The 23,825-nt window shown below is 54.6% G+C and overlaps 5 protein-coding genes across 5 annotated transcripts; 2 read left to right on the forward strand and 3 right to left on the reverse strand.

Moving 5' to 3' along the window:
* Positions 1-25: 25 nt before the first annotated feature.
* SPBR_07241 (ornithine--oxo-acid transaminase) lies at positions 26-1,445 on the forward strand (the record flags this gene model as incomplete). Its single annotated transcript, XM_040765495.1, has 2 exons — positions 26-526; positions 606-1,445. 2 exons carry the CDS (start codon positions 26-28, stop codon positions 1,443-1,445), a joined length of 1,341 nt encoding a protein of 446 aa, XP_040617409.1.
* Positions 1,446-8,212: 6,767 nt separating this feature from the next.
* Positions 8,213-11,537, forward strand: SPBR_06478 (unc51-like kinase; the record flags this gene model as incomplete). The annotated part of the gene is made up of 2 exons (XM_040764734.1): positions 8,213-8,335; positions 8,463-11,537. The coding sequence occupies 2 exons, from the start codon at positions 8,213-8,215 to the stop codon at positions 11,535-11,537; spliced, it is 3,198 nt and encodes a 1,065-aa protein (XP_040617410.1).
* Positions 11,538-12,643: 1,106 nt separating this feature from the next.
* On the reverse strand, positions 12,644-13,849 carry SPBR_07402 (zeta toxin; the record flags this gene model as incomplete). The annotated part of the gene is made up of 1 exon (XM_040765656.1): positions 12,644-13,849. The coding sequence occupies one exon, from the start codon at positions 13,847-13,849 to the stop codon at positions 12,644-12,646; it is 1,206 nt and encodes a 401-aa protein (XP_040617411.1).
* A 976-nt stretch (positions 13,850-14,825) lies between these two features.
* Positions 14,826-16,766, reverse strand: SPBR_06907 (3-phytase A; the record flags this gene model as incomplete). Its single annotated transcript, XM_040765163.1, has 1 exon — positions 14,826-16,766. The coding sequence occupies one exon, from the start codon at positions 16,764-16,766 to the stop codon at positions 14,826-14,828; it is 1,941 nt and encodes a 646-aa protein (XP_040617412.1).
* A 675-nt stretch (positions 16,767-17,441) lies between these two features.
* Positions 17,442-19,880, reverse strand: SPBR_06681 (uncharacterized protein; the record flags this gene model as incomplete). The annotated part of the gene is made up of 1 exon (XM_040764937.1): positions 17,442-19,880. One exon carries the CDS (start codon positions 19,878-19,880, stop codon positions 17,442-17,444), a length of 2,439 nt encoding a protein of 812 aa, XP_040617413.1.
* Positions 19,881-23,825: the final 3,945 nt, after the last annotated feature.

Genomic DNA, 23,825 nt, shown 5'->3' on the forward strand with positions numbered 1-23,825 from the left:
CCAACGCGCTCTTCCTCTTGCAACAATGGCACCCCACGCAGACAACACGAGCCTCGTCTCTGACGGCTCAGGCTCGAACAGCCGCTTCCACGCCTCGTCGACGAAGCAGGCCATTGCCACCGAAGATGCTTGCGCCGCGCACAACTACCACCCCCTCCCGGTCGTGTTTGCCAAGGCTCAGGGCGTCAACGTTTGGGACCCCGAGGGCAAGCATTATCTCGACTTCCTGTCGGCCTACAGCGCCGTCAACCAGGGCCACTGCCACCCTGAGCTCGTCAAGGCCCTGACCGAGCAGGCCGGCCGCCTGACGCTCAGCTCGCGTGCCTTCTACAACGACGTGTTCCCCGTATGGGCCGAGAAGATCCGGGCAACATTTGGCTACGACATGGTCCTCCCCATGAACACAGGCGCCGAGGCCGTTGAGACGGCAATCAAGATCGCACGCAAGTGGGCGTACCGCGTCAAGAAGGTGGAGCAGGGCAAGGCCCTGGTTTTTGGTGCCGCGGACAACTTCCACGGCCGGACGGTAAGCCAATGCCCCCCCCCAAATCAAACTCAACCTTGGGGTATGTCAGATCACCAAAGCTAACTCGTTCTGTTCCCAGATGACGGCCATCTCCCTCTCGACCGACCCTGAGTCGCGCGACAACTACGGCCCCTACGTGCCCAATGTCAGCGCCATTGTGCCGTCCACCGGCAAGCCAATCCGCTACAACAACGTCGAGGACCTCGAGGCGTGCTTCGAGGCACACGGCAAGGATACGGCCGCATTCATCGTCGAGCCCATCCAGGGTGAGGCCGGCGTGGTCGTGCCCGACGACGACTACCTGCCGCGCGTGCATGCGCTCTGCAAGAAGCACAACGTTCTGCTGATCTGCGACGAGATCCAGACGGGTATTGCGCGGACTGGGCGCATGCTGTGCAGCGAGTGGGCTGATATCAAGCCGGACATGGTGACGCTGGGCAAGGCCATCTCAGGCGGCATGTACCCGGTCAGTGCCGTGCTCGCGTCCCGCGACATCATGCTGGTCGTCGAGCCTGGCACCCACGGCTCTACGTACGGCGGCAACCCGCTCGGCTGCGCTGTGTCGATTCGTGCGCTTGAGCTGGTCGAGGAGCACGACATGGTGGCACAGTCCGAGAAGCTGGGCAAGGTGTTCCGCGATGGCGTGGCCGCATTCAACTCGCCCGTGGTGCAGACCATCCGCGGCAAGGGCCTGCTGAACGCCATCGTCATTGACGAGAGCAAGTCCAATGGCCGGTCGGCATGGGACCTCTGCCTGCTGCTCAAGGAGAAGGGCGTCCTGGCCAAGCCGACGCACGGCAACATCATCCGCTTCGCGCCGCCGCTGGTCATCACGGACGAGGAGATCCAGAAGGCGCTGACGGTCATCGGCGAGGCGCTCAAGGAGCTGCCGACGGCCGCCAAGGCGGAAGGCCACTGAAATAGGTCATATTTGTGAAATGGGATGAAACTGGAATGGGAAACAATAAAACACATAGTATTAATATCAAAAAGGTGCATGCACAGGCATCACGCGGAATTATCATTATTATTAAAGCGAGGAAGTGGGTAACAAGACTGCAAGCATCCAAAAACAAAATTTCATAAAGATAAACATAGAGGTATATCGTGCGGCATGGCACATAGCGCTGCAAAAGATCAGAAGCTACATGGACTTGCATATTCTTCAAGTAAATTAGATACGGGTTTAAACCATATAAATATAAAAAATTACGTATACGAAAAGGTGAACTGCCACATTCAAGATTCCATATAACCGCATCTTCCTGTCAACGCGAACGATGCGACCAAAAGAGTAGTGTGCACACCCACTTTGCAACGGCTTTTACATACCATATTCCCGCATGTAAGTCGGCCATTGTACTCCGTATGTGCTTCGCGACTCTGAATTCCTGTCAGGTGCTTGCGCAGGCCTCTGAAAGAGCAGATGCTTGGCGGCACGGCACGGTAGAAGTGCTCGTTTAGGAATGAGGGGGGATGTATATGCCAGCGCCAGTGCGACTGTAGCCAAAGAGAGTATGCAGATGCGACGAAAAATACATGCACTTCGCGCTTAACAGGGACCCTGGATCTTACGCTACCACTTTTTCTTGGTCCCTGACTTGTTTGGTCTCATCTCGTCTGGAGAGCAGACGGCTCCGGGTGCCGTGTTTTCTGTTCGTTACTCATAGCTTCTGCTGGGGGACGGCAATCTGGGGTTTGGATTTGCCATGCGTCTTTGAGCGACTTTCTTCTCGGCCCTCTCTTCCATCGGTCTCTCCTGATGTCTGACTGTTTTGATCCTCGGTGTCCTATCTACGCCTCCCCTTCAGGGCGTAGGCTACCGCATTTTGACGGCGTTCGTTCATGCACACTCTGCTGCTTCAGAGTCCCGAAACGGACGACCTCACAGGCTGCCAACTCCACACCCTCAGCACGGACAGACGTCCAATGTCTGTCTATTGAGGCCCCCCCATCCAGCACCGTCGTCTTGCTCGTCTGTCCAATCAACCACTGTCTCTCAACATGTGAGGCTACCATGTCTAGACGCAACAAACCAGTCGGCATTTTGTTTACGTCTCGCTTCGTTTTTCCTTTTTCTCCATTTATTTTGCATTTTGGCCTATTCACTTCTTCGGTTCTATTCTTGAATTCATCCGCTTGGCTCCTCATCTCTCATCTTTGGTATCGTTCCCCCCACACACGACACACAGATTATCCACTCACACCTTTTTCCTCCATTGGCCTTTTCATGGTGGGTAGTGTCAGATGAGGTCGCCTTTTTTGCACCTACGACGCTCTTTTTGGATTGCTCACCGGACCGGAGCAGGAATAAGAACGGCAGAAAAAGGGCAAAGTACAGAAACACAAACCAGAGGCGAACGCACGTTTGCGTGTATCGAACTGCCTACTTGTACGAAGTACGGAGTACGCCTGTTGTCACTTTTCAAAACGCCCTTTCCTGCACATGTCTCCACTCCACTGAATTTAAAGTCAAACGTCACAAAGCAAGGCGGGCAGCCTGGACTGGCCATGGGACACACACAGTTCTCCCTTTGGCGGCCATTCATCTCAAGGCGGTGTGGCCACTGTTGGCCGCAGAGGCTCAAGGCGGTGGGAAAGTCGATCAAGAAACAGTAGTACAGAATAGTAGTTGGGGCGCCGCAAGAACTCTCTTAAGGAACCCCCATCCCTTGCGTCCATCTGTCGCAGTCTCTGTCTCCTCTCGCAATACGAAGATGCTTTTTACCTCGAATATTCGCCTTGTTTTGGACGCTTGAAATGAAGGAATGCTTGAAAAGTCACTCCACAGAAATACTGGAGGCGGGTCCCCCTGTCGTGCGCTAGGGAAGCACGGAGTACTTATACTTACGGCCTAGATGCCGGGCGGGGACGATGCGAGCGCTCCAGTCTTTCGCACGTCTTGAACGCTGTGGATGCACTTAAATGGATCAGGCGCCCCAGCCCTGCGGCTTGACGAGAATAGGCTTCTGAGCTATCGTCCTGGAAAGTCAAATCTCTTATCTCCACACAACCTGGCAACAGTTGCGACCTGGCCTCTCGAATTGTGTAGTCTGAGTTGAAGCCTGGCAGGAACCTAGCTGGAGCCTGCGTGTTGCTTCGCGATGGGCTAGGCCACCAGTATTACAGGGACTGACGGGGCAATTTATGTAGATTCAGACCTGTATAAAAACACTTCGTCAAACTCGGTGTACCGATGTCGTAGACCGCTGTATTGGCATGCTCTTTGTCCGTATTAGTGGAAGAAGACTGGAGCGTTCTAGACGGCTTCTGGGCCGGGTTGAACGCGGCAAGGCGCAGGTATTGCCCTCAAAACGGGGCGGCCAGGCCACGCCTTCTTGGAGGTGCGCAACTCCTAGCACGAAGGAGGGAAAGCGAGAGACGGTGCACTTTGGTATCCCAGTCTTAAAGTCCTACCCGGCCTCACCGAAAAAGTACAAGTGGATGGGGCGGTTGGAGGATACGGGCAAAAACATCTCAAACCAAAAGGTGGAACGCACTGTCCCATAGCCACAAGCTTTCCGGGTGGCACACTTTGCGTTGACGTTGATGCACAATGCACACGGTGCGAACGGAGCCAGGTTGCTCGTAAAAGGTGAGGCTCCTTTCTCGCTCTCGCACATGCAGAGGCCCGACATGACTATCAGACTGAGAGAGAGAGAGAGACAGGGAGATAAGGTTGTGTCAACGCGAATGCATGGCTCTTTACTTCTTGCCTGATTGGGAAAGGAGCGTCAACGTTAACAAGCTGGCAAATGGGGTGTCCAAGGTCATAGGCTATACGGGCACTATGAGATAGCAAAACACGCTACTCCGTCCCTCTGTCTCTGCTAAAGGAGGTGTTTTCCTGGCCTAGTTGTCTTAGATAAGAGAGAACAGGAGACGGTGATATGGAAAGGAGAACGAAGTAGAAGAAACGTTTAGGGGCTATTTCGGCGAAAAACGTGAATGGTCAGAGTGATGGTCAGAGTGATAGGCCAGAGTGAATGGTTAGAATCGCCGCAAGGATGAAGGGCATGGCCTGGGTGAGGTACGGAGACAGCAGCGTCTGGTAAGTGGGTGTGGGAGATTCATCTTATTCCGACGAAGTTATACACCATCTGTTATGGCTGGACAGTTAGGCTGGCCGCTGGGAAGGCACAGTCTTGGTCACAGAACGTAGTAGGCTTCCCATGGACCCTCTCCGCTTTCGTGCCTAGGATGACTTTGCCTTGCATAACTTCTTTTACATAACAAGAAAACAAGGGCGAGACAACAGCCGACGGTCACCGCTACAGAGTTGCAGCTCCTCAGTTGCACAGCATGGATTTATTGATTGCAATGGCGAAACCAAAAGAGGAACTCGAAAAATAAAGAGAAGAGAAACAAGAGAACCCAAGTCCGACGTGTCAGCATGCAATGTGGGCAAACAAAACCTGCAGTGATATATGTACTCCGTATCGCTTTGCTGCACCAAATCGGTGCAGCTACCCATGGTGATTGAGTACTGGGGCTGTCGATTGAAAGGGCGTCAATTTCTACTTCGCTTCGGACTGATATACAGTTGTCCATTCCGGTACGATTTACTGCAATCTAACAATATTGCCCGCCTTGAGAAAGGTAATCTTACAAAATAACCAACAAAAAAACACGCAACGACTGTTGATTCGTTAATAAGCGTCGGATGGTGTGAAACGAGATGTCGAAGAAAGGCACTTAGACAATATGATACATCAAGAAAAAGTGGCGTTGCAAAACGCTGCTCATGCTGCCCTGTGACATTCCATCTTTAGCAGGTTCGGCGGGTGAGCATCCACTAAATTTGGCAAAACCAACCGATTGACCACCTGCGACATAGGACTTGTATCTTACAGTGCGCACACAGCGCCAGCACTGTAGCCAGCACTGAGATACCTCTTGAGCGACTTCAACACAGAGCTCCTTTACCCCTACACCCTTGGAATCTGACTTGCTTCTTGCAATGGGCTGATTGCAACGCGATGGCTTGGACATTGTCGTCATCGTTGTTTCTTTTCATTTTTTTCATTGTCCCCTTGTGTGTCTTTGTCTGCTCTGGCTTCACGCTTTCCAAAGGAGCTTAGCCTGACTGGGCCCTGTCTTTTGCCTCCTGATTCTGGGGTCTCTACTTTGCCCCGTTCTGGCACATAACGGCAATTTTGGCACTAAAAGGTAATGATCACGAGCACCCTCTTCCCCTCAAAACCAAGCACACGGCACAGGCGCCCAGGCCACAAGACGTCCAGCGTCTAGACACCGCATGCAAACAGTGGTTTTGGTAGCGCCCCAGCCGGACTTGCCTCAGTTGGCTGGTACGTGTATCTGTGGCCCTGAGGTGCTACTCTGCTCCGAATATTACGTCGTAGAAACGCACACGCGCGGGGCCATCTCTGTTCACTGCTTTGGTCGCTTCACCCATTGAAACGTCCCCACTGTTTTGCGCACTGTAGTGGTGTGAATGGTCTGACCAAGACTCGCCAGGGATTTTGCTGATGTCGATGTGGTACGGCCAGGCATCGAGCCCATGGGCCATGAATGGCCTGGCTGGACATCTCTAGGCCCCCCACCGACGCTTCCCTCTGACAACAACCGCCTGCCAAATCCCGTCACTGCCGCTCGCCATCGCCATGGTGCATGAGCGTGCTTTTGGTGGCTCGCGCATTCTAAGATAGCATTCGCAACTTGCGCTAACACGGCACTCCGTCTTATCCCACTCCACTATCCGTTAGGTTAGCAAGAGCAAGCCCACCGAGCCCACCTGCCCACTTATCGCCCAGCGCCTCGGGTTGCCCCTTTCCTCTTTGATCTGCCCCAGCACTTGCTTTGTTGGGCTTTGCGACGTCGCTCTTGCACTATCAGTCAGACCTGTGACTGCAACTGCCCGCGCAAGCGACACCACCGCTTGCTCTTTCCACCATCACGCGCATGCTTTCACCCAGCGCTTCCTATCTCGAGACAGCGAACGGCTGCCCTTTTTGTCTTGTTCTCTTGGTCGCTCCTGCTCTTGTTCATTTCTTCTTTCTTTTATCCTCTTGCCTCCTATTTTTGAGGCCTTCTCGGTTCCAAGCGGCTTGTCTTTCTCGTCCTCTTTTCAACCTCTCTTTCTCCCATCCTCCACCGACGTCGCCAACCTCTGTCCTTTCCGCCTCTCCATCCTGCTCGCTATCTCGTGGTATTCTTAAGCATCTCTTCTACGCCCTTCTGTTTTACTTTCCTTATCCTTCGTCTCATCCTCCTGGTTTTTGCTCTGAGTCATTCGCTTGCGCTTGGAGCAACCTCCCTACAAGTTGACCTACGGAGTACGTTCTCTATCCGTCTTAAACAAAGGCAAGTCGGAGTCGAAAACGCCCTTGCAAAGCATTCCGCCTCCCAGCACAGTACTCGCTACAATCAGCCATTTGCACACTGTATTCAGCGACCGCCAATGATCCGTACGCACTGTGCATCTGCATATCTATGCACAGTCTATTCTGTACGTCTCTTCTCAAAAACACAACCCATTGCCACCACCATCATCTGCCCCCAACTGCTGTGTATTTCTACGGAGTCACTGCAGCGAATACCCCTATGACCCTGTATCCACCCGCCATCGCGCCCTGCATCCGCCGGCCGCCGCCTTCCATGACCCCTGCCAACCCATCTATGACTAACGAGGCAACGACCACTTTCTGGACTCTCCCGTGATTATGGAATTATGCTAGACTAACACTTGCGCTTTCTTCTTCGACTCTCAACAGGATCTTTTCACTTTTCCTTCCTTTCTTTATTTCACATCGATCAACGGGTCGTCTTCCTAAACCATCGAGACATCCTAGTCACCTCGAGCTACCTCCGCACGTCTCGGAGCTCGTCTGCCTTCTCCTTGCTGTCTTCTTGCTCTCTCTCTCTGCACAGCCCTGGCCGGCCCTGCAGCTGGTCACGCTGTCACGCCCCCAAGCTCCGCTTGCTGGCCTCACCTCGCCGATTTACCAAGGCGTACCAGACCTTCCTCTGTGCAAATACAACAGGTGTTACGGAATACTACACCACAAGGACTGAACAACACGGCACCCACCTGGAGAACGAAACAGACTCCACCTGGTCTCCACCGCGGCTCGAAGCAAAATACGGCGCAAAAGTCCGCAAGTCATCTAGGTAGCCAGCACTGGTACCCTGAATCCCTCACACCCTCCCCTGTCTGCAACATCTTAACCTGTGCTTTCGGTGGGAACCTGCCTCTTTCTCTTTACGCAGGAGCCTATCGGATGCTCGCCGCCTTATTTGTTGGTGCTGTTTTTGACTCCCTCGTTCTTCGATTTTGGTTTCTTTCCCTCGCTTAGGTTTTTATTTCTTGCTCTTTTCTTTCCCTTGTTTATTCCATCAGTCGCCTCTTCCATCTTCGACATCGTTGTCAATAGCTTTGTCCATCGCCTGGGCTGTTGCTGTGTTGCCTATCGACGTTCTATCAGCTGCCTTGTTGCTCTAGTGCTTCCGTCTTATCGGCTACCTTATCTATCTCGCGAAATCGCCATCTATGACTACCAAATTCCACTAGAGCTCCCCAAACCCCTTGAGCCCTTCCGGGCATCACTCTTCGTCAACCTCCCCGCCTCCTTCTTCCTCCTTCCTCTCTCTCTCTCTTCTCTTTCCAGCCCATTCCGACCCCGGACTGTTCTCACAGAGAGGGCTTCAAACACACAACCGCCCACCATGGCGTCCGGCAGTTCACATCGGCGAAATCGGCCGACTGACGATGACCTGGTTGGCGACTTCGTCGTCGGCGGCGAGATTGGAAAGGGCAGTTTCGCTCAAGTCTTCCTCGGCAAACACAAGGTGAGCAGATGAGCCCTAGTTTTTGTCCTTGCGCCTGCCTCGGCCGCCCGCCCCGAAACGCTGTTCCTGAGTTGCTCTTTGTTTCTCTTTGAGTGTCTGCGAGTCTAACGATTCCTCTTAAACCTAGGACTCCGGTGCCGCCGTGGCCATCAAGTCCGTCGATCTTGGCCGTCTGAACAAGAAGCTGAAAGACAATCTCTATGGAGAAATCAAGATACTCAAGAAGCTCCGACACCCACACATTGTCGCCCTCCACGACTGCGTCGAAAGCGGACAACACATCAATCTGATTATGGAGTACTGCGAACTCGGTGACCTGTCCATGTTCATCAAGAAACGCGAAAAGCTCATCACGAACCCAATAACACATGACATGGCTCGCAAGTACCCCAGCGGCCCGAATACAGGCCTGAATGAGGTCCTTACTCGCCACTTTACCAAACAGCTCATCAGCGCCTTACAATTCCTACGCAACGGCAACTTTGTCCACCGCGACGTCAAGCCACAGAATCTTCTCCTGCTCCCATCACCCGACTACAGGGAAAGCCACAAAGCCACCCGTCCCATAATGACCGGCAGCCAGGACTCGTTAATACCCGCGGCCGGCCTGAGGTCTCTGCCCATGCTTAAACTGGCCGATTTCGGCTTCGCGCGTGTCCTGCCATCAACGACACTGGCAGAAACCCTCTGTGGTTCGCCATTGTACATGGCACCGGAGATCTTGCGTTACGAACGGTACGACGCCAAGGCAGACTTGTGGTCGGTGGGAACGGTCGTCTACGAGATGGTTTGCGGCCGGCCTCCGTTCCGGGCAAGCAATCACGTCGAGCTGCTACGTAAGATTGAGGCGGCCGAGGATCTGATCAGGTTTCCCCGCGACACTATCATCAGCACCGACATGAAGGCCTTCATTCGGTCTCTCTTGAAGCGCAACCCTGTTGAGCGCCTCAGCTTCGAGAACCTTTTTGACCACCCCATCGTGGTCGGTCCCATACCAGGCCTTGTTGAAGACGACATTCCCCGGCCAGAGCGGCCACGACCCATGGAGCGTGTCTCTGAACACCGCCCGTCGTCCAGGGACCAGCGGCCCGCAACGTTACCATCCGCTCTACCCTCCACGCCACCACTTTCCACCCCGCAGACAAACGATGCAGCTCAACCCCTGGCAACAGCAACGCCCCCTGGCACTGGAGCTGTTCGGAGACAGTCGTTCAACCGCTACATTCCGAAGAACGTCGCTTCCCCCAATGTCGCCGCTGCCGCAGAGACAGATCGAGAATCTGCTCTCGTAGCAGCTGCTGCGGGCGGCATTGCTTCGTCACCTCGGGACCGGTCTGGTCTTAACCGCGCAGATAGTACTGGACAGCGACCAAGCCAATTGCCACGGCATGGCTCGCAAGATGCGAACGAGGGTCTTGCGACCCGGCGGCCTACCATCCTGCCGTCCACATCTGCGCCTTCTCGACCTGCCGCGCACGACGAACGTAAGCAACAGCACCGGCTGTCCAACGCTTCGTTGAAACAGATCCAGAACCAAGGTCAGCAACATAACCAACAGCAGCACCATCAAGCCCAAACAAACAATGAGGATCCGTCACCCACATCATCCCTTCGCAATGAGCTAACAGTAAATGATGTTGGTGAACTGGTAGACGCACGAAGCAACGCACGCACCAATGCCTCGAATGATGAGCAAGAAAAGGTCGCTCAGGATATTGCTTTTGAGCGCGACTACGTCCTGGTCGAGAAGAAGCACGTCGAGGTTAACGCGTTCGCTGACGAGATGGCTGCCAATCCACGGCTTGCAGCCCAGTATCAGACATCGCCCAAGTCTGGCCATGCCATTGTTCGCCGTGCCACGCAGCAAGGGCACCCGACCTCGGCGACAGGCGCGGTGCCGCCGACCTCGTCCCGGGCCATGCAGGTGGCTCAAGGGACTGTGTCTCGGCCGTACCATGGTGACCGCCCTTCTTCGTTGTCTGCAAGCCCCAACTCGACGACCTCGTTCATCGCCAAGGCCATCCACGATGCCAGCTTCCGCCTCCTGGGCGTCAAGAACCCGGTCACCTTGATTGGCAAGGGCGCATCGCCTCCGCAGCTCTACAGCCCCTTCCCCGCGTACCCGACCCCTTCTACTGCACCTGCAGCTGCCGCCCTGATCACTGATGGGCGGACCAGTGGAAGCGACGGTGTCAATGCTGCGCCGACGGACAACGACACTCGCGTCGCGCAACTCATTGAGGACTACGCAACACGGAGTGACGTCGTCTTTGGATTCGCCGAGGTCAAGTACAAGCAGCTTGTGCCCCTTGCACCCTCAGCCGAGCACGACCTGGGTGGAATTCCCGTGTCTGAAAAGCTCCAGATGACAAGCGACGATGAGGACGAGCTGACGATTGATGCGATTGTTGTTCTCTCCGAGGAAGCTCTTGTGCTCTACGTCAAAGCGCTCTCGCTCCTGGCCAAGTCTATGGACATTGCTAGTATGTGGTGGCGGAGCAAGATGCGCAGCGACTCCACCGGAAGCGGTGGCGCTGGCAACTTGCCGTTCGTGATGGACTCGGTTCTGGGCCAGCGCGTCAACGCGGCGGTGCAGTGGATCCGGTCGCGGTTCAACGAAGTGCTTGAAAAAGCCAACTTTGCACGCGAACGGCTCGTCGAGGTCCAACGGAAGCTGCCTGAGGATCATCCGTCCCATCCAAGCAACCACAGCCGGGACGACGAACATGGCGGTGTCGGCAGTGTTGGTGCGACAGCAGGGTCAGGCACCGACGGTGTGTTCTTGAGCGCTGGCATCAGTGCCGAGAAGCTGATGTACGACCGCGCCGTCGAGATGAGCCGCGCCGCTGCCATTGGCGAAATCTCCAACGACGACCTGGTTGGCTGCGAGCTGTCCTACTTGACTGCTATCTGCATGCTCGAGGCAGTCCTCGACACGGATGACGAGCCGGCACGACGCCGCTCGTCAGCCTCGGGCAGAGACGAGAAGTCGGCCCTGCGGGACGAAGATGGCGGCGACATCAACACAGAAGACCAGAAGACGGTCGAATTCATGATCAACATGATCCGGACACGGCTGAACGCGGTCCGCAAAAAGTCACAATTAATTTCGAGCCACTCCAAAGCCGCACAACGCCAGGATCTCGTCCGTCGGCGTAGCGGTGATGTGACACCACGCAGTGTTCAATCACACGCATCCTAAAGCCGGTACAGTGATATGAACCACAAATACCATGCACCAAACTTACGTTTACCGTTTCTCAACCTAAATTTATGCCACCGAATAACCGACGCACATTGCCGAGGCTCTCAAAAGGATGTGCAGCATTTTCACGACCTAAATGCTCCTTTTTTGGTGCGAAGGGAGCCTTGCACGGCGCTCCTCCCTAGTTAACCATCTCATTACCCGGCGTTTCGTGCTCTTCTTTTCTCTTATATCATTATTTTTTAAGGAATTGTACTTTCTTCAGCCATCTGTTTTATTTATGGTATTCTTGTGCTTCCCCGTTTTGGCTTGTGTTGTATTTATTATTACTATTGTTATTTGCTATCTTTACCAAGTGGAATATGGGGGCGTTTTGCGTTTAGCCATGACGATATGAATTGCAAATGGTTTTCTCTTCTCTCTCACCTACATTGTGTCTTCTTTGCTACGTTGTGGATCCTTCTTGGACCAACTATATTTCATGTTGTTCTTGCTAGACGCACAGGGATTCAACTTTGATCGACTTCATAACTTGTGCTGGGTGTACAGAAGCAACTGGGACTGCAACGACGGCAAGGCTTCTGTAGCAACACGAAGTTTGCACAAACGCCTGCCAATGACAGCGCTGTGTGTTTCCACTTTGAATGCGTGTCTGCTCTCCTTTATCATGCCCATCCTCTGTTGCTGTTGATTGACAATACCCTGTATATTTGTGCGTTTATTTGTTTGCTTGTACATCTTATATCACAGGACGGGGAAGAGGCCGTATGGCACGTGGTAGCAAAAGTAAGACTGACCACGAATACAGTTCCTCCAACCGCCAGCGATTCGTGATCTTCTCACTTGTTTCTCCCTTTGTCTCCTTTCCTGCCAGCACTGATGTCATATACTCGGCAAAGCGGCATTCGCAGCGGCGTTGAAATTATGAAATGCGAGGTGTCGCCGGACATGCTGAAAGTATCAGTATTAACTTCCCCACGGGCTCATGGAAGACCACTGAACGAATAAAATACCTATTTTGTCTACCCAATTTGCTCTTCATGACTCGTCATCATGTACCATGCCAAAAGTAAACTGACCCTACCGATGGATGGTTGCAGCGCCTACCAGGCGGCTTGTAGTAGAGCTACAAGTGCGTCTGGATCCAGTAGATGGTACGACGTGTGATTTCCGTCATCTGCCTCCACCGGTGTGCCTCGTGCGTACTCGGACGCCAATGCGTCCAGTTCGTCAGCCCGCTCCGGATGAGCCTCTCGCAACCGCGTCACATCGGATGCAAACAGTGCTGCCTCGGCGGCCAACGGTGAGCTCTCGGACAGTCCAGCTGTACTCGACTGTCTCTTTTCCCGTTCTGTCGCCAGAGCAACGCCCACGCCGGCAGGTGTTTTCCTCCACCGCCTCTCTTTGTCTTCGCCACCATCTGTTGTCCAGTAGTTTGTATACGCCACCTGGTTGCCGCGCCGCAGGATGAGCACTGCGTCAGACAAGGGCGGCGGCGACGGCGCACCCTGCACATCCAGCAGAGTCGCCAGCTCTGCCAGCCCGGCATAGCTTTCGTCGTGGACCAGCCGCGGTGTCAACCGGACGGGCAGCGTCTTTTTGGCAGTGGTTGGCTGTGATGCCTGCTGTGATGCCTGCTCTGGTGCGTGGGACACCGGGGGGCCAGCTGATTTCGCGTCCAAGAACCGTGCCAGTAGGCCCAGACGCGATTGCACCGGGTGGACGGCCAGCAGCACCAGACACACACGGTAGTTGTGCCGGTGGAAAATGCCGGCCATATCCACCACATCTTGTGGGTACCGGCTTGCCGACTCGACAAGCGTCGGCAGGCTGCGCGAGGCCGCCACCGCGCACGCTCGCGCCAGCCAGCGCCGCGCATCGTGGCCTGTCGCAGCCGAGGCCAGTCCGGGGGGCACAAGACCGGCGGCGGCGTCGGCGACGAGGCCGGCATAAGCCGGGTGGTAGGGCTTGTGAGTGTCGGCGACAAGGTGGCAGTAGCAGGCGGGACTGCCCGGTGCGGGGCCTCCCGAGCCGACGGTACCGAGAGTGCCGCCGGAGACGGAAGGAGAAGTGGTCAACTTGCCTAGCGCAGCGGCCAGTGCAGGAGCTGCATGAGACTTGCCGGCGCCCGTCTGGCCGGCCAGGATGATGCAGACGGGGCGGCGGTCTTGGTCATGCGGGCTTGACAATGACGCGGCTGGCCCACCATCGTCGCCGTGGCCGTCGCCAAACTCGGCAGGCCGAATCTGCTGCTCGAATATGGCGGCATTGTCGCTGTCGGATAAAAAGTAGTCGCTCGGCTTGGGCATTGTGGGCTGTTTGTTTTGCACTCGTATGTCGAGCTTGACGTGACGAAAGCGGGACGGATCGCAATTACCGGAAACGTGGACAAAACCAAATAAAGAAGCTGCCCGTAAATCGGCGAAGATTGCATTATGGTCGGTCGCGTCGTTCATTCACTTCCGGACTACAAAATGAGTCTAACATTTATTGCATTTTATTCTCTCTCTTCTCTCCCAGCCTTACCTTTGGAGGCGTTTGAATGGCCCCCAAACGTATATCAATAAAAGGCAGCTACCATACAAGCTACTTTACTGTTCGCTCGTTTCTTACAATGCTACGACCATGTTTCCCCAGTGGTCTCTCCAGTTCAGGAATGCATTGAGACTTTGACATAATCTATGGAAACACTATTTTCTTATCAGAGGGGATTTATTCTCGAAAGAATGCCCTCCTCTGATATAAATGCCGCCTCGCGCGGCAGCGAGCTCGGCTGGTCGGCGCCGGTATGCGCCTCATTTTCAGATAGTCAGGGCCAGATCAGCCAGGCCGCCTGTAATACGTCGAAGCATGGTGGACTTTGTTCGCGCGGGATGACTGCAACGTTGAAGGCGGGCGGCAGCCAACGAAACAATGCGCAAACCTCCCTCCTTTGCCTGCCACCCTCCGCAGATGTGCTCAGCCTAGTCTTGGATCACCTTAACAATGTTATTCGTCAGCGCTGTCTTCACGGCCTTCAAGCTGAGCTTCGTCACTGCCTCGATGCATCTGCATGTCTCACGTAGTCTTTCAGAGCGGACGAAGAAAGGGATTTTCGCAAAAATGGGTATGTAAAAGGACGACAAAATAGCCGAGGAAACTATGTCGCTGTAGGTATACAAAAGTACAAATGCCTAAAGTCGTGAAATGGTGTATGGATGCTGCTGCGGCCGGCATGCAGTAAAAAAAATAAGACGGCACAAAAGTTGCGAGTACATCGCATCGCGGTCCTGTCTACCCCTCCAATCAAGCAAAGCAGTCGTCCCAGAGGCCGCCGTTGCGCGCAAATGCCAGGCTGTCGATAAACCGGCTCAAGCGGCAGCGGCCCAGCTGATCGGCGCCACAGCTTTGCAGCGGCATGACGCGGTCGTTGACCAGGATGCGCACAAACTCGTCATTGGATGACTCCTTGTCACCGCCGCATACCATCTTCTCGACGTACAAGCGTGCCCCAAAAGGCACGACCCAGCTGGAAGCATAGCCGCGCATGTCTTCTGGCTCCGTGCGGGTCGTGTTGGATGGGCCGTCACCAGCGGGAAACGTGCCGTTGTACAGTCCCAGGGCGGCAAAGATGTTGGACATGTCGTTGTCGTGGCTAAAGTCGGCATACACCTTGGCGTCGAGCGGGAAGGTCGCGGGATCGGCGTCCATGGTGCGGTTTGTGCTCGTGTGGTCGACGACGGGCGACGCCGTCAGTCGTGCAATCAATTCGTTGACGAAGCCCACGCCCTGCGTTGGCCCCAAGTCGCTGCCATCGCCATAGCCGTACCACTTGCCGAGCGTCTGGTAGTAGTCGTAATTGTGCCACTCGGTCTCGGTGAACAAATGGCAAAACGGCGAGAGAACGCGGCCGCCAGCCACCGTCTCCGGGGGCACCTCGCGATTCTCGTCCGCTGTCTCTTCCTCCTCGTCGGCAACCGTCTCAAACGGGCACAAGTCCATGAGGTAAATGGTCTCCTTGTCCGTTAAGTTGGCTTGGGGCAGGCCGCGGTTCAGCCGTGCCGTAATGGCCGGTACGAACGTCGCTGCAAACGCCCCCTGAGCGGCCGAGCCGCGGTGCGACGAGAACCGCTTGCAGAGCCCGTTGTGGCTCAGTGTGTTGTTGAAGCCAGCTGCCTCGGGAAGCAGCACAATCTGCGTGCTATCCGATTCGGCGTGTCTCGCGCTCTGGAATCCCCTGATCCACTTCTTTGCCGATTGCACAACGCGGTTCTCGTCTGCCGAGCGCACAAATGGGTTCCCATGAGACGTCGATGTCGCCAGCGACTTCAGAAGCGACTGGTATCTCTGGTAAAAGTGCACGCCCGAGTTCACCATTTGCTGTTCGCCAAAAAGCGTCAGCTCGTCGGCGCCCAAGCTGTAGGTAAAGTTATTCAGAAACGCAAAGTTTCCGTCGGGTCCGTCCTCGAAGGGAGCGTCAGTCGTCTTCTGGATGCGCAAAATGAGCGCAGCGTACGCGGCCGTCTTGCTCCATGTCGGGTCGCGTGCTCCGTGGCGCGAGAGGACCTGGGCAAACGTGAAGTGGCAGCCCGGCGGCAAAACGGCCGACGATGGGTCTTCCCTGTGGGATTGCTGCTGTGGGCTCGCAAACGGCGACGAGTCGGCACGCTGCGGCGGCGTGGGTTTGCCGGCGCCCGTATTGGATATGTCGGAGGGTGCCGAGAAAAACGGCGAGTACTGGCCCCAGTACTGGGCCACTTTCGGGTAGCATTGGTAGCCGTGGTCGGTCGTATCGCAAGACGGTAGGCCGCGGCGAAGTGAGCCGGACACAGCGAGGATGTGGGCGACGATCGTGCTCAGGTACAGCATGAGGCCGGCCATGACCACCAGCAGCGTCAGCTTGAGAAACCGGCGGTGGCCACGTGCCCAGACGCTGTCAAACACGCCGTCCTTGAAATCGCTGTCAAAGTATAACCGCTTCGAGTGTAGTCCGCCGTCAATTTGGTAGCTGCCCGCCTCCGCGAACATCATGGGCTCCCTGCGTCTGCGGCCACCACTCCTCCGGTGGCGCCGCGCACCCATGCCGTCGCTGTCACCATCGCTGCCGTCGTCATCACTGAAAAGGTCCGCGGCCGATGAGGGCGAGGTAACGGGTTGGTATTCGTAGTAGCGGTTGCTGGAGCGGCCGCCGCTGCCGCCAAAGAGCGACGACACGCCGTCGACAATCGAAGAAAAAGGACCCTTCATCGCTGGTTTGGGGGTGCGAAACAAAAGAAGCTATTGGGGTTCGATTGAGGACAACAAGTCCGCCGAAAATTGGACAAAACAGCTGCGTTGCATGATGTGTTCCCCAAGATGTCACATTTTCCTGTCTCGTCGTCCTAAATGGGAAGCAACGGCCAGCCGCGTCGGAGGAATAATCGTACCTTTTTAGCGCAGGGCCACACCGTACGGACAGGGAAGGCACAGACCTGGCAACTGCCGTCGCTAATTGCAGCGCTCTAGACGCCCACGTTTTCACTGCTGCCCAATGGCGCGAATGTCAAATTGGAGTAAAAAAACAGGGCCTATGTACCTGGTTTCAGCGCTCCAGAGCACTGATCCCCGCTGAACATGCGACGCTGTTCGTCAATATAAAAGAGCATAATAATAGAAACAAATACAATGTAGTTATCCATCTGTCCAAATTACCACCGAAATATTTTTGCCTCCCTATCTATAGTATTAAAAAAAGAAAAGGTTCGAGAGGATCCTGGTATCAAGAAGTGAGAGAAATAGCAAAAAACGAAAACAGGAAACAAGACGAGACCAAAAATGAAAATCAAACGACAGCACAAAAACAAGCCAAGTACAAGGAGTTACAAAACCTGATATATACAAAAACAAGTAGAATCAGACTAATCAGCATCAAGTCCTTTGAAACTAGAAAGCAACACCGACGCTCTGCGGACGGTGTGCGCCGAGCATGCTCGCGCTCGATTTCTCAGCCAAGGAAGGAGACGCAGCGGCGGTTGCCATGGCTGGGATCGTGGGCGTCGATGTCGCGGTGGTCGCAGCGGTCAGCAGTGTGGCGAGCGTCGTCATGGTCGTGGCCGATGTGGGGGTCGGCGTGTCGTGTTTGGGGAGGTCCTCGGCAAACTCGTCTCGGACGAGTTCGACTTCGTCTCCCTCGACACCGACCTGCCGGCTCGACTCATCGCGTTCCGTCGTCCAGGTCGACAGCGTCTCTACGGTCGATACCAGCGAGTCGATGCTGGTACGCCCATAGTTGGTTTGCACCTCCAAGGCTGGTGAGAGGCACTGATAGAAGCCGTCCTTGGCTGTGATGGGACGGGGTGCATTTGTGACGGATTCGAGGCTCAGGTTGTGGCCGTGTCCACGGGATGAGTTGGGGGCGTCCCCGATACCAGCATCAATGCCCTGGCCGTTGTGGTTGTGGAGCGAGATCCAGTTGGAGACGCGCGAAAATGACTTCTTCTTGCGCAAGGGCGGGCGAAGGACCAGAGGCAAAGGCGGTGCCAAAGGCACATCGACGGGGCGGCCATTGATTCGTGCATCGCTACCGCCACCGCGAATGCTACCAACGCTTCCACTGGCACTGTGCACCGTTCGAGCCTTGGCCTTGGCAGCTTTGGCGGCGGCCGAAGCGACGGAGGCGGCAGATGCGACAGACACGGACGACGCGCTGGCGGCGGCAACAGTGGCCTGTTTCTGCTGCTGGGACGGCTGTTGTTGCGTCAGAGTGCCCGTCGAGCTGTAGGGAAGAGGGACGGAACCGGCATCGGTGGCTGTCGACCCCAAATACACGCTGCTACGCGGCGGTGCCGTCTTGGGCCGCTCCGTACTGAGCCGCTCGGCAAACGAGGGCGCTGTCGCCGGGATCGCTGGCACGGACGGCATCTCGTCAAAGGAAGAAGGGAAGAGCTTGAGCGGTGCCACCTCGCTGCCAACGGTGGCCATACCGTAGGCCGTGGAAGGCCGGCTGCTGATGTAGATGCTCTGGCGCTCGACGACCGAGTCGATCTCGGCCTGCAGCTTCTCCATCTCGATCATGGCGCTGGCGATGCGCTCGACCATGGATTCGACGGCCGGCGACGAGTGCGAGCGCAGGCGAGACCGGGCAGGGATAGCCGGAGGCGCCATAGTGGCGGCTATTTCGGTGGCCTTGTCCTTCATGGCACCGGTACTGGCGACACCAGCAACACCAGCAACACCCGACCGAATGCTGCCTCCCGAGACAGACACACTAGCTGCACCCGCGCCAACCGGCCGGCGGGGGAGGTGAAACGACATTGCCGAGTGGCTGCGGTCGTGGAACACGGAGTGGTGGGTGCTGATGTCGTCGTCACCGTGGCTACCATTGCGCGCGTGCACCCGTGGCGGCATGGTGACGATATCGTCCGCCTCGCCCTCGTCATTGTCTTCGTCATCGTAGACAATGGTCGCGCGCCGAAACGACGGTAGCAGTGGCGATGGTAGGTGCGTGGTGAAGTCGAGCGGCTGAAACGAAGGCGGACGGCGCTGGAACTGCTGCTGGAACTGTTGGCGGTACTGCTCCTGGTAGTGCTGAAGGTACTGCTGTTGGAAGATCTGCTGTTGTTCTTGAAACTCCTGGCGCTGCTGTTCCGGGTCCAATTCCTGACCCTGTTGTTGCTGCTGCTGCTGTTCGTGCTGGCGTAGCTGGTGGTATTGCTCTCGCTGGTACTGTTGGATCTGCTGTTGCTCCTCTTGTGGAAGAGCCGGGAAGATAAAAGTCTCCGACTGCAGATGGCGAAAGTTGGTCGGTGCTGAGATCTGCGGGCGCCGTGACGATGTGGAAGACGACAGGGAAGGTGGTAACGGAAAGAGCGACAACGACGAAGACGTCCGAAAGCGCCGTCGAATCGAGTGGCTTCTGCGGCCGGCCGTGGTGCTAGGCGTACCTCCCACCAGTGTCGACGAGCCCGACCGTGAGTAGCCGTGACGAGAACGAAGCCCGTCTCTTGAAGTTTTGCTTCTACCGCCCCGGCTGTGCCCCCGACTGTGTCCTCGGTTGGTGGCCTGGCTGTTGTTCCGGCTGTGCTGCATATGACCAGACGCTGTGTTGGACTCTGCCACCTGTTCCTGGGACGGTCTCTGAGTCCGGTAAGGATCGGCTGCTATCCGGCCGACTTCCATGAGGTCGACTGGTCGTGGGTGCGGCCCGGGTCCAAAGGAGGGCGGCGGTGTCATGGCGGGCTCGTCGGCCCAGACGGCGCGGGCGTCCTTTTCGGCGCGCCGAAGCAGTTTGTTGCGGCCATGGGGCAGTCCTGGCGAGGGCGGTCCACAGCATGAGGCGAGTTTATCAAACCATGATGGCGACGACACGGATTCGGCGTACATGGCGATGTATGGCGATTTTATGAGAGACCTTTGTTGCATGAAACGTTCGGCATGCTCGTGAATAATAAGTAGGGGGAGGGTGAAGTAAGACGAGGGAGGATGAGCGGCTTGCGAGATGTGCGGGTTTATGAGAAAAGAAATAGAGCGGAAGAGACAGGCTGAAGTGAGAATGAACAAAAATAGGAAAGATGAATAAGAGACAACTGGAAAGGGGAAATAGAAAATAGAAATGCGGAAGCAAAGTACGCCAAATATGGAGACAATAAAATCAACAAAGAGAAACCAACAGCCGGCGAGGGAATGCAAAGAGAGGCGACGACCAGCGGCACCGTCCCAATGAGTTGCAAAAGAAAGAGAGCAGAGCGTAAGGTAAAGAAAAACAAAGATGCGGTAAGAAGGGTATAAAGGATAATAAAAATAGGAAGAAAGAGATTAGAGGCAAAAAAGGTTTCCCAGGAAAATGTAGACGAACGAGAAAACAACGGAAAATCAGAAGACACGAGGAAAGAGTAGATGAAGAGCGGATTGCCAGATTATTTCCAAACAAATAGCGTGTTGTTGTTCCTGAGTAGTCGCCGTTCGTGAAATGATGAAACAAAGCATGGGCTTTGTGGGGAACAGGCTCGAGATGATAAGTGAGAGGTGAGGGAGAGGGAGAGAAAGAAAGAAACGAGAGGCGGAGAGAGAATATCAAGATGAGAGGAGGTTAAAGACGAATGACAGGGGCAGGTTGAAAGGAGTATAAAAAGAGTTAAAGCAGAACAATAAGGTACGAGGTACAAAAGTATTGAACGACAAACGAAACCCGACGAGACGGCCTGGCGCCGTATCCTGCTTTCTTGTTTCGTAGCTTGACACTATAGAGCATGTCGTAAACCGTAAAAGCACGACTCTCTCTTTGCTCCCATGAACTTTTTTTAATCCTCTTAAACTCTGATTTCCTCACTCATCTCCATTTTCGTCATGCGGCATGGCCCATCGCTTCGCCTGCAGCCATCTTCCATCCTACCGAACGGGGTGGAGGCGGGCGACGTGGTGGGATGGGTTTGGGCTGGCGGTGGATACGAGGGGTGCAAGTAAAGGGATGCGACGAAGAATGGACGGCGAATTACTCGAATATTTTCCTTTCTTGGCCTGCCGCGTGGTTCTTCTTGTTTTTCGTAAACAGTTCTACAACGGGGCCAAAAGCAACTACCAAGGGGGTGTTTGCTGTCGCAGAGCCGCGTGCAAGAGTCCCCAGACGACAAAGGGGAACAAACAAGGGAAGAAATAAAGTACGACGTACGAGGGCAATAAAAAAAAAACAGAATGACGAAGTGAGTGAAGAACATGGCAAAGAATGAATAATAGAATGAGATTCATGAAGCATCTGGAGCTTCTGGCCGCTGATAGGCCCAAACAGGGGTGTGTGAATGTGCTGGCGCGTGTCGAAGCGTGGGTGTGTAAGAAAGACGAACGCCGAGGACGGTTGTGTGAGAGAAAAACAAAGTGAGGTTGTGAGAGGTCGTCGGCCAGTCGGCGCTTAGAGATTGGCTCGATTCGAAATGCGCCAGTGGCTGGATGGAAGGAGGGGAGGGGGGTGAGGACAGGCGCCACGGAAGGTGCGACAACGCTGCCTCGTTGTTTCGGTTTTCGGAATACAATGAGGTGAATTTTACGAGGCAGGCACGACCAGGGAATCATCCACAGGTGTTCGTTAAGGAAACAGCAACTGACGGTCGTCAGTTCTGGTCCATCGCTCTTGCCTCGTCCCCCTCCACTTCGCGCACAGCCAAGGGCGGTGTCCTGCCCTGTTGACCAGTCGTGTGCGGCGCGCAACGGCTCTGAGAGGGCTGCATGTCTCAGTTAGGCAGGCTATGCCTGCCGCTGCTGGAGAAAGCGCGGGCGACAAGCCCAGAAAGGAAGTGGAGACAAAATCAGGGAAGCAGCGAAGGCGAGGCAGCGGTCGTGAAAGAAGCCAAAACATATTCTTAAAAACGGCGAAAAAGAAAACACGGAAGATTTACGGAGGCTTATGCTCGAAGAATTTAGAGGTAGTGCTGTCTCGCCAAAAATAGCATTGCGAGCCTGTGAGGACCTGTTAAGGGCCTGTTAAGGGCCTGTGCAGTGTTAGTCGGCGATGCTATCGCTCCGGTTCCTTTTGATTCATGTTAATTGGCGATGGTTTGAGAGAGCAGAGGGCCATCAACACAAGTGAAATGTCAGATGTCAAACGAAAATGCAAAAAAGCAGGGCAAAGAGAGGGCACGGTCACATAACAAAACGACTCGCTGAAAGACCACCAGCACTGCTGTGCACCCACACGAACAGATATTGCGTCTGCCTGGTGCTCCCAGCCTTTGCCAACGGCGGTCCTATCAGTGTTCGTCTTTCTGTTTTACTTTTTTCTAACACATGACATCTTGCTCCGGAATGATAGAGACAGTGGAAGAGGTGGCGATGTAGCAGCCCTCTCGGCGTTGGGAAGGAGAGGCGGGCAACCCGAACCCATCATATGCTTTCCCTTTTCTTTTTTGTCTTGTGTACACACCATTTTAACAATTTTATTTATTTATTTTGGATTGGCCTCCTTTCATATGATTATTACTATTATTATTTTCTGTGACACGGCTTTGTGAGAAATGGGACATGGGGAAAGGGTCGCGTGGGCGCATAGTGCGCGGGTACACGAAATTGTGAGAATGTTTACGTGGTGGGTCGCACCCTGTGAACAGGTTTATCAGTCGTTAGTTCCGTGACAAGACCGGCCATCACACCAACGGATATGAATTGCAACGTTTGGAGAAAAAGGGAGAAAGAAATAAAAGGGACAGCAAGGCCGGCCAGGTGCGGCCGGGTCAGGCTTGATGGGACCTTTGGAAGCAAGCCCCTAAGCGCTGCGTGGCCGTTCCGGGTGGCCGCATCGTGCGGGGACCATTTCGTTCGTCACATTTATTGCATCTTTTGGCAGTATTTTTTCCTATTGATTTCCTATCTAGGACTGAGCTTATTGTTGGGAAAGAAATGAGACAAAAAAACATTAAAAAAAGGAAAAGAAAGAGAGAAGAAGGAAACGACAAGGCGGACGCGTGGACGAGAAGTATTTCCATATTGTCGTCCTCGCTGCAGGTGTCCGACTTGCAGTAGTTTCCATACAAGGGCAAGTGCATGACCAGAATAAGAAAACATCCCCCCCGAACCCCTGTTGGTGAGCGGCCTTGGGAAGCAGAAGCGTTCGTCACACAAACAGGGCAATAGGAAGAGGCAATCGACAAGGGAAACATGAGTGGGTGAACGTAATTGAACTAGGAGTGGTCATTCGTGGCAAATGTGAGGCAAATGGAAGGCCATACGAACAGGCCAAGTTACAAGAGGGGCCCAGGGTGGACCACACGGCTCACATGCAAGGAACCCGCCGAGAGCTACCAAGAGGGGAGGGAGAGTAGATCGGGGACAATTGTTGAAATTGGGGGCGATGCAGGGCTGAAGAGGCCGCATCACGTAGAAATACATGTAGAGTCGGCTGCCAAACCTGCGAGGTACGTCACCGATAATCAAACGACGCGCCGAACGGGATAGGTGAAGGCAAAACGGCGGGAAACCAAACACAAGGTCCGCCCATCAGAAATAAAAATAGTGTCAGCCTAGCTGATATTTCAAAAGCAGATCAGCTAATATGGACAACAATCATGAAAATAAAGCCGGCAGAATCAAAATCAATCGTAAAAGAGCTGATAAGATTGACAAACGAGGCAATAAATAGAAGCAAGGGGGAAGGAAGAGGCGCGAGGCAGCCAATAATATTCCAGAGACGGGTCATGAAAAGCTGCGGTTGAAAAACTAATAAAAGCAAGAAAAAAAAGGCAGAGCCTGACGAACGACTCCTCTGGTGCCATGGAACTGCCGGCTTCGAATCTCGCCCCCTACTTTGTCATCTGTCCCGATTGTGAGCCTTCATCACCCTTT

Source organism: Sporothrix brasiliensis, assembly GCF_000820605.1.
Source record: "Sporothrix brasiliensis 5110 chromosome Unknown Cont20, whole genome shotgun sequence".
Lineage (NCBI taxonomy): Eukaryota > Fungi > Ascomycota > Sordariomycetes > Ophiostomatales > Ophiostomataceae > Sporothrix > Sporothrix brasiliensis.